The 10,031-nt window shown below is 44.4% G+C and overlaps 1 protein-coding gene across 1 annotated transcript; it reads right to left on the minus strand.

The window, feature by feature from the left end:
* Positions 1 to 584: 584 nt before the first annotated feature.
* Positions 585 to 9,825, minus strand: LOC117963776 (tumor necrosis factor receptor superfamily member 9-like). The gene is made up of 9 exons (XM_058992973.1): positions 9,558 to 9,825; positions 8,833 to 8,893; positions 7,133 to 7,413; positions 4,682 to 4,801; positions 4,206 to 4,343; positions 3,663 to 3,735; positions 3,371 to 3,444; positions 3,100 to 3,225; positions 585 to 2,626 (listed from the first exon to the last, which is right to left on the minus strand). Exons 3-9 carry the CDS (start codon positions 7,254 to 7,256, stop codon positions 2,499 to 2,501), a joined length of 783 nt encoding a protein of 260 aa, XP_058848956.1. The 5' UTR covers positions 7,257 to 7,413; positions 8,833 to 8,893; positions 9,558 to 9,825; the 3' UTR covers positions 585 to 2,498.
* Positions 9,826 to 10,031: the final 206 nt, after the last annotated feature.

Genomic DNA, 10,031 nt, shown 5'->3' on the forward strand with positions numbered 1-10,031 from the left:
AGTGCTGAGGGGATGGAATGGGTTACCTAGTCATGTTGTTGAAGGAGACTCTTCTTCACACAGAGAGTGCTGAGGGGATGGAATGGGTTACCTAGTCATGTTGTTGGAGACTCTTCACACAGAGAGTGGTGAGGGGATGGAATGGGTTACCTAGTCATGTTGCTGAAGGAGACTCTTCTTCACACAGAGTGGTGAGGGGATGGAATGGGTTACCTAGTCATGTTGTTGAAGGAGACTCTTTTTCACACAGAGAGTGGTGAGGGGATGGAATGGGTTACCTAGTCATGTTGTTGAAGGAGACTCTTCTTCACACAGAGAGTGGGGAGGGGATGGAATGGGTTACCTAGTCATGTTGCTGAAGGAGACTCTTCTTCACACAGAGAGTGGTGGGGGGATGGAATGGGTTACCTAGTCATGTTGTTGAAGGAGACTCTTCTTCACACAGAGAGTGGTGAGGGGATGGAATGGGTTACCTAGTCATGTTGTTGAGTAATTGGTGTTTTGAAAGTGTTGATATTTACAGGACATGGTCTGTTTGCTCACAAGTGAAAACTCACACAAACACCTTACAAAAAATAAATATATATATTAAAAGAAAATACAATTTATTTATCAGTTTACATTTTTTTTATCACATTTTGTATCTAGAAGAAATATGCATGTAAAAAACAATGTGTACAGCTGAACCAGTGCTTCGTTGCATGGTTAAAATGACTTCACAGCTTGGTTTCCAGTAAGTGCACAATACTAGTGAGGTATCTGAGAGAGAGAGTGCAGCTCGGCAGTCAGCCTTCATTTACCCTGGTACCAGCGCTAGAGACATTCATTCACACAACGCCTTGGCACAGGCCTGAAATATCAGGTAATACAAATAAGAACGTCCTGCATTACTAGGGAGCGATGCTTAAAAAAAACATAAATACATATTCATACATACCCCCACCCCCTTAAAAACATACGCCCTGATATATACACTCAAAATATCCAAACGTGTTTGTACAGTATATATAAAAATAAGGATCAGGTAAATACATGAAGTGTTAACAGAAAATCAAATTGTTAGAAATCAGGTTCCTGCTCAGAAGCCACAGTAACAGTGCAGTTCAAAACACTACTGTCCATCGTAATTTACTTTTGAGATGTTTTATTGAATCTATATTCTGGTGCTTCTTGGAACCTGATTCATCCTGCACTGGAGGTACATGGCCCCACTTTCTGTGAATGGGGAAGCGTCTCCTTGTAGTCTTACACAGCCTTTCACAGCCCCGTCTCTCATTGCGCAAGGCTGCTCTCTTTCGCAATGCTCCCGCTTATCTAGCAGGGCAGATGGAATTGGGAAGTTGTGGTAGCTCGGGGGATGGGGGATTCCCATCTTCGCACCTCTGACTCACGCTGCTGACTGCATGATCCACGTGGCGGGGGTTCCCTTTCACGTTTGGGGGGGGGGGTCCGTCCCAGTCAGCATCGACCCTGTGTGATGCTTCTCAACACTGGATGTGACAGGCGATGACCCAGTGGAACGCACGCCTTGGGGTATTTCACAGGTAAGAAATGAAACCTTCGATTCTGTTTGCTGCCTGGTTTCGGTGTAACAGACATGGTCGTGGTTTTTAAACACCCTCAAATCAGGATGGGAACGTTTCAAATAAAAGGGAATAATAATGTACTAAACAGAAATGTATTCATGTCTAAGGAAGTCTAGCCAGTGAGCACAGTCGCTGGGATGGAAATAAGATTCCCGTTGCATAGCAGTTTGATCCAATCCTGGTTTTACTATGAGTTTAATAAGACGCACCTGTGCTTGTTACCTATACCCTGGGGCTAATCAAGCACATGTTAAAACCTGGAATGGGTGAAGCTGGTATAACTTTGCCGCTGGGTAGTTTGACCAGCAGCTACGACAATGCATGTGTTCAGTCTTCGTTGCATGAAGTACAGTGTCAGGTTTGGCCCTGTTTGTAATGTATAAACTGTGGCTGTGTCGAGATCAGCTGATTGCATTAAGCTTGCAACGGGTGAAACTGCTATGCAATAGGATTCTTATTGCCATCCCTCATTCAATCATACTGATAAAGCACACAGACACTCGCATGCAGGTCTGTACTCTGTGTCCTGTTGCAGCATGAGCCCTGCTATCATCAAACACTGTTCAGGCTGAAGAATTTATAAAGAAGTTCTTACAGTGTGCACTAGCACACATTTACAACATCAGTCTTAGAAATAACATGTTGACCTGTTGCAGAGATTATACACACACACACACACACACCTCTATCCCAGCTGTGCTATTTCAGCTTCACCTCACAACAGAAACTCATCACCTCGTTTTTTTTCTGTCAAACTGTTTTTTTCAATCACACACACCCCCCTGCAGTATAAATAAACAGAGCAATCCGCGACGGCTGATTCTGGACCCTGTGTTGTTCGCGTCGATGCTGTTTAGCTAAATAAGTGTTGTGCTCTGTGACTCTGCAGGGAGTCTCTCCGTCTGCGTGCTCTCACACCTCCATGAGCTTGCTGTCCAGATCCTCCGATTCCTCCCCGCCTCCCTGCTCCTCCTCCGGGTAGCGGCAGCTGCAGGCATCCTCCTCTGCCTGGGCCACCTGAATCACTCGAGTCCTGGACTCTGAACAGAGCGAGAGGAATCGGACAGCATTACACAGAGGAAGCAGGATTCCGTGCACTTCACCTACAGCAGGGGTGTGTGTTCAGAAACGAGCCTGGGGGGCTGTTCCACTGCAGGTTTAACAGGTACAATGATTAACTACTGCAGGTTCAATTGGGTTAAACCATTTAGAAAAGGGTTTGGAACAAAGACCAGGAGTGGAAGGGCCCCTCTGACCTGTAAGCTTACTCGCACAGTGCAACGGTAATATGCTGAAGCCTTTTCTTTTTTTTTTTTTAATACCAGAAAAGCAAGCATGGAAAAACGAAGCAACCACAGAGAACCCAACCGAACGCACACGACGGCGCAGGGAATTGAATTGTGCGTGGTTTCGGGATGTTGCAGTTACTTTAGAAACATCTGAAAAATCTGTAATAATTATAATCTCCAGAAAGGGACTCGGAACGGGTACACAGGGTCGGTTAAACGCTTACCTGGCGCTCCGACTTTCTCCTTTTTCTTCCTGGTCACTTTGACCACGTACAGCCCAAACATGGCAGCCACGGCCAGGGACATGGAGCTAACAGCAGCAATGACCACAGAGATGTTCGGGTCTGCATCTGCACACGATCGAGAGAGCAACAGTAAGAGCTTGTTACCGACACACTTATCAAGCTGCTGTTAGGAAAGGGCGTCTCCCTGCCACCCCTGTTAAATATGTGGTAGTATTTGAACAGAGTGAGAGCGTGGGTTACAGTACAGTACCTGGGGGGATGGGCTCACACTCAATATCCTTTTCTGCCGTGCCGTTGTTGCACACGACCTCTCCCGGGGGGCATCTGAAAGAGAAGCACAGAGAAATCTGATCAACATTGCGAACGACTGATTAATCAATGAACCCCTTTCTTAGTCCAGTCTGCCAAATTTCAAATTGATCTAACCAGGACGGGACCCTTGAGAGATACATCTCATTTCCAAAGGGGGGGGGGTCCTGGTGAGAAATAACATTTATAAATTCAATAGCAAATCCAGACCAATCAGATGTGATGTCACTTACTCTGTTCTCCAGGGTTTACACTTCCCATTCTTCTCAGTGTTGAACTTGCCTGCAGGGCACGGCTGGCAGTCTCCTGCGCGCAAAGAAGACACACAAAACGAAATGTTTCACACCTGAATCCAAGCTTACACTGCTTCAGCTATTACAAATGCACCTTCACTGCAGCGGCTCTGTCCTGTCAAGCAGTGCCTGTGCTGATACACACTGGAAGTCCAAAAGTAACACTTTTAATACTGTAGTGCAGGACTTCGTGTACTTTTACTGGGCTTACAATGTGAAGCCTTACAGAGTGTTCTAAGTATTTAAAATGCATGAGTGTGAATCTGCTGGGCTCTCTAGATGGCCACCACAAGTCACGCTAACAAGTGATCTTAAGTGGCACTGCAGACAGACAGTGGCACTGCAACGGCAATGCAGACAGACAGTGGCACTGCAACGGCACTGCAGACAGACAGTGGCACTGCAGATGTTGTGCGCTAAGAGGAAAGTGCAAGTTGAAAAGGACGTGTACTGTGCTGCGTCTGGACTGCCTGTCCTCTTTACCTGTGTCTGTGGGCTCCTGTCCTTGTTGGCACACCTTGGCACATCTTTCACAGTTCTCACTTACACACCTGTAGCCCTCGATACAAGTGCACTTTGCATCCGTTACATTCGTACAGGGCTTGTCTTCCTTCAGTATACCTTTGAAGATGGAGAGAAATAAAAAATGTCCACGTTTACACAATACACTTCGGCCCTAGTCTAGTTTGAATCTATTACAATGTTTTTGTTATCGAATAATCAAATCTCCCTGCAATAAATTAATCCTATTAAAAAAAAATTAAAAATAAAATACAGCACTTCCCTTAAATCCTAGTTCAGCATGACGAATGCATTAACCTTGACAGCTATCTTTTGCATTTTCAATCCTGATATATTTCTCTCAAGGCTGTTATTTATGTAGTTATTTGACCAGGTTGGGAATAAAATGGTCAAAAAGATGGCAGAGAATGTTAAAAAAGACTGGGGGGGTGTGTTACCTTGGCAGGTCCTGCAGGGGGTGCACTGTTTCTTGGTGGGATCTGTGTTGAAGGAGCCCTGCATGCAGGGACTGCACAGCTGACTCTGCTCTTTCCCACACTTCTTGACCATGTAGGCGCCTGCGAGGAACGACAGCGCTCGTGAGGGATTTAAAGAGACAGTAATACACCCTCTCTCCCTGTGAACGGTGATCAAGTACAGTTTTGGAACGGGTTTTATAAGGGGCTGCTGCTTCTGCGTCTGGTGTGTGTAGGGATGGAAACAAGACTCCCATTGCAGAGCACTTTGATCCATTCCTGTTTTTTTCAATACGATGTGCCTGAGCTTGTTACCTATACACTGTGTCTAACCAAGCATGGGAACTGCTGTGCAATAGGAGTCTGATTTCCATCCCTTTATTCTATTTATTTACATGGTAGCAGGTCACTAGATCAACACTGTTTTAAATCCTTAAGTGGACTTGCGATTCAAACCAAAATCCATGATGCCTTAGAAGAGTTACCTGCATGTCCATTTTTATTTAATGCATTAAAATGAAATGCAAATAAAATAAAAATACATTGTGCTTGTTTTAATGCTGCCTGCTATCATCCCTCTGTCAAAATACCTGACTTGCAACAGGGAGGTGCAGCTTGGATCTAATGCAGGGAGGTGCAGCTTGGATCTAATGCAGGGAGGTGCAGCTTGGATCTAATGCAGGGAGGTGCAGCTTGGATCTAATGCAGGGAGGTGCAGCTTGGATCTAATGCAGGGAGGTGCAGCTTGGATCCAATGCAGGGAGGTGCAGCTTGGATCTAATGCAGGGAGGTGCAGCTTGGATCTAATGCAGGGAAGTGCAGCTTGGATCTAATGCAGGGAGGTGCAGCTTGGATCTAATGCAGGGAGGTGCAGTTGGATCTAATGCAGGGAGGTGCAGCTTGGATCTAATGCAGGGAGGTGCAGCTTGGATCTAATGCAGGGAAGTGCAGCTTCGATCTAATGCAGGGAGGTGCAGCTTGGATCTAATGCAGGGAGGTGCAGCTTCGATCTAATGCAGGGAGGTGCAGCTTGGATCTAATGCAGGGAAGTGCAGCTTGGATCTAATGCAGGGAGGTGCAGCTTGGATCTAATGCAGGGAGGTGCAGCTTGGATCTAATGCAGGGAGGTGCAGCTTGGATCTAATGCAGGGAAGTGCAGCTTCGATCTAATGCAGGGAGGTGCAGCTTGGATCTAATGCAGGGAGGTGCAGCTTCGATCTAATGCAGGGAGATGCAGCTTGGATCTAATGCAGGGAGATGCAGCTTGGATCTAATGCAGGGAGATGCAGCTTGGATCTAATGCAGGGAGATGCAGCTTGGATCTAATGCAGCGCCCATCTTGGGGGATTGCATGTACAGAACACATGAAGTCAGGTGAGGGGAGGCTCATTCACAGCAGGTCTGTGTCACACAGTAAAACCCCTGGAAGCTGTGTTTCGAATGCCTGGGGCTTTGGTGCTTTTGCTCTGTCACCTAAAAGGCTTCGTGACTCACTATCAGCTGTTTCAGAGGCACACAAACAAAGTTTCCAAGAATGTGTTATTTGTATCAGGCTGATCTTTTAAACTTCCCCATAAGCAGACATGGCTAACTGACTCACAAATCACTATCAAACCACTGCTCTTTCCCCTTGTAAAATCTTACTGCTGTATAACCTGGTAAAAGACAAGCCTGCTGTAACACAGTGAAAGCATCGTAAAGCACAGAGAAGCATTATAAAGGTTGCCCACAGTAAAAACACACGGTGAAGGCATTGGAAAGAATAGCGAGGTATGGTAAAGCATATTAATAACTACGGCAAACCAGTGTAAACTATGGGAAATGCATGGAGGGGAAAACTGCAAATATACCGTGCACAAATACTGTGGTAAAATACTGTGCACAAATACCGTGGTCAAATACTGCAGTAAACTATTATAAGGGAAGCATTGTGGGTTGAAAAGCATTTCTCTAAAGCCTATTTGTATTATTAAAACAAGGAACAATGTAATTTTAGCTGTGCACTTCTTTGTTTTAATATCTGCTGGTGATGCAGCTTCTCTGCATTTAAACTGCAGTGTTTTCAGCAGCATGGCTTTGAATCCGTGCATCCGGCGCCACCATCAGGCGAGTCTCGAGAACTACACCAAGAGATAACGGAGCAATTCAAACGTTTCTGTAACATTACCCTTAGTTCTCCCTGCCGATTATTCATTGGACAAATCAACCGAACCTGTATCCAGACTGACTGCTCTGCTTCCTTCTGCTTTGCTGGAGATGGGGAGCTCTTACACAAACACATTTAAAACTTCCTTTGGAGAAAATTCTTACAAATTGTGCAGCACGTTTCCACTGGAAAACCTAAAAAGCTGCTTTTGCTCCAGAGTACAGCAAGCTTGGGAGCACAAGAACTCCGTCCCTGTATGTCTTAAACAAGTAAATGGCTGAACTTACCTGATTCACAACCGTTACAGCACACCTCCCCGTTTTTACCATCTTCCCATTGCTTGCAGAGCTGCAGGCTGCTGGCACTAGCGAATAGAAAGATGATAACAAATCCAAGACGCAGGTTTTCCATCCTCGGTGTGTCTCTCAGAAGTCTGTGGCAGTATCCCGGATTAAACCCAAGAGGATCTTTAACCCAAGTGGTCTTCGGCAGGGTCGACTGTATGTCGTGTAACTGCAGCTGTTCCTGGCTTGTGTTTGTGTGACGCTGTCCACTCCACCAGCCTGACCTATAATGAGAAATGCCATCCATCAGCCCCCACACCTTTCATGACATGCTCTGTGATCTACCAGTTCCCAGCAGAGCTCTGGGGTTTCCCACTGAACAAGACCATGCTACTCGCTGCCACTAACAACCCACCTGCACTGTCCTGAGCGTTTCATTTGTGATTGTATATGTTTGATATGCTGCACTGTACTGCTGATGGAAACTCTCAGATCTCCAGTACAGCACTGAGTTCTCTATACTAGACTGTATTGAATTAGCTGGCTCTCAGATCCACAGCACTGAGTTCTCTATACTAGACTGTATTGAATTAGCTGGCTCTCAGATCCACAGTACAGCACTGAGTTCTCTACACTAGACTGTATTGAATTAGCTGGCTCTCTGATCCCCAGTACAGCACTGAGTTCTCTACACTAGACTGTATTGAATTAGCTGGCTCTCTGATCCCCAGTACAGCACTGAGTTCTCTATACTAGACTGTATTGAATTAGCTGGCTCTCCGATCCCCAGTACAGCACTGAGTTCTCTATACTAGACTGTATTGAATTAGCTGGCTCTCAGATCCCCAGTACAGCACTGAGTTCTCTATACTAGACTGTATTGAATTAGCTGGCTCTCAGATCCACAGCACTGAGTTCTCTATACTAGACTGTATTGAATTAGCTGACTCTCAGATCCCCAGTACAGCACTGTTCTCTATACTAGACTGTATTGAATTAGCTGGCTCTCAGATCCCCAGTACAGCACTGAGTTCTGTATACTAGACTGTATTGAATTAGCTGGCTCTCAGATCCACAGCACTGTGTTCTCTATACTAGACTGTATTGAATTAGCTGGCTCTCAGATCTCCAGTACAGCACTGAGTTCTCTATACTAGACTGTATTGAATTAGCTGGTTCTCAGATATCCAGTACAGCACTGAGTTCTCTATACTAGACTGTATTGAATTAGCTGGCTCGCAGATCCCCAGTACAGCACTGAGTTCCAGTGTTGATATCTATATCTATCTATATCATGTAGTAGTTGTCGAATCCCTCTCTGTTCTACAGTCCTGTCTACTGCTGGCACAGCAAAGAGGAGCTCTATGGAGCCGTGGAAGATTAACCCTTGGTGTCCTGGGCACACCAATACCAGCACAGCGACCATACCAGCTCTCCTATAGAGGCTGTGCAGCTTTTCATTAAGATGCGGAGGTCTGTGCATGCAGTCAGCATTTCACTGAAGAAGACCCTTTAAAAATTCTAACTGTAGATATATTTTAAAAATACATTAATAATAATTAAAAATATCAATAATAATAATAATAATAATAATAATAATAATAATACATGCATCCAAAGGGTTGTTCAAATAATAAATAAAATAAAATAAATGAACAACTTAATCCCAAAATCAAATTTAAATTACAAAGGTAAATACTTACAGTTCTTTCCTAGTTTAGTTCTTCAGCAGTTGTGCGTGCAGATCAAAAGGAAGTTTCGTTTCTATAAAACGAAATTAACAGATAATGTGGCTTGAGAAGTGGAGGGGAAAACAACTTTTAAAAAATGACGAGCGAGCCCAGCTGAGTTGATATTGCACCCTTGCCCTTCACGGTAGTGAAGAGAATTTTACACAACGCTGTACTTTTACAGAGAATCAGACAGGAGGCGAGAATGTCAGGGTTGGCAGGTGGGCGGTGCTAATATATGTAACAAAAAAAAACAAATTCGGAAACTCCAGAACGACTTCTGTCACATAATAAGCAAATTAAATCGACCGCGATTAATACAGTACAGTATTAAGGCAAATAATAGCACGAAAAGTCCCTGTTTCTGGTATTATTAGTATTATCACTTAAATGTAACGCGTTGTAATCCACTAAGACTTCCTTACTGGAACTACAATATTCCCCTAAATAAAATGGTGCAAGTGCGTATTAAAGGTGGTTTTTTTTTTTAACTCTTATATATTCATTAAAGGTAAAACTGTTTTAATTGGTATTCTAATTATGTTGTATTATGTAACGTAAACAAACCGCTCAATCAACAACGCCTGCCGCAGAGTGCGCATTCACTCACTCTATGGAAGAATGCGGTAAACGCACTCAGGAATAATATTTTAGGGTACACGTTTAACAGAATTGTTGGGCTCTGCATCTCAACTCACCGTGTAACGTGTCCACCTCAAAAACATGCAGCCCTGGGCATACAGACCGTGTGTGTGCACCAACAGCGCAAGATTAAATACAACGAACACTTTGAATGGGTAATTCGTATCGGCTGCAACGAGTGAACAAACCCACAGACGGAAAAGTCTGATAACCTGAAAACGGATTTGCGCAAAAAGACGCCCGCAAAGCGATATTAAAAGGCAGTGTCGTTTGCAATCTCGCAAAAGGTTATCGAGGGAGAAATGGCCTCGTACCAGGTCAAAGTACGTTTTTCACTCAATGTTAGAAGCTTTGCAAGACCAAAACAGGAAGTTTGTAGACTCGAGCCCTGCTGGGAAAACATCTTATCGGCCGGGTTTAAAGATTAGAAAACACTTAAAACAAGACCTCATTTCATTTACTATGATGACTCGGTGTTTCAATATAATGCTGGCACCGTGTTCAGAGCTCATGAAGTGCTTAAAAAACAA

Source organism: Acipenser ruthenus, chromosome 20 (genome assembly GCF_902713425.1).
Source record: "Acipenser ruthenus chromosome 20, fAciRut3.2 maternal haplotype, whole genome shotgun sequence".
Taxonomy (NCBI): Eukaryota; Metazoa; Chordata; class Actinopteri; order Acipenseriformes; family Acipenseridae; genus Acipenser; species Acipenser ruthenus.

Coding starts and splice junctions, on each gene's coding strand:
- LOC117963776 (XM_058992973.1), bottom strand. CDS start 7,256: ATGGAAAACCTGCGTCTTGGATTTGTTATCATCTTTCTATTCGCTAGT. Junction 4,802..7,132: donor CTGTAACGGTTGTGAATCAG/GTAAGTTCAGCC, acceptor CGTTCCTCGCAG/GCGCCTACATGGTCAAGAAG. Junction 4,344..4,681: donor CCCCTGCAGGACCTGCCAAG/GTAACACACCCC, acceptor CCATCTTCAAAG/GTATACTGAAGGAAGACAAG.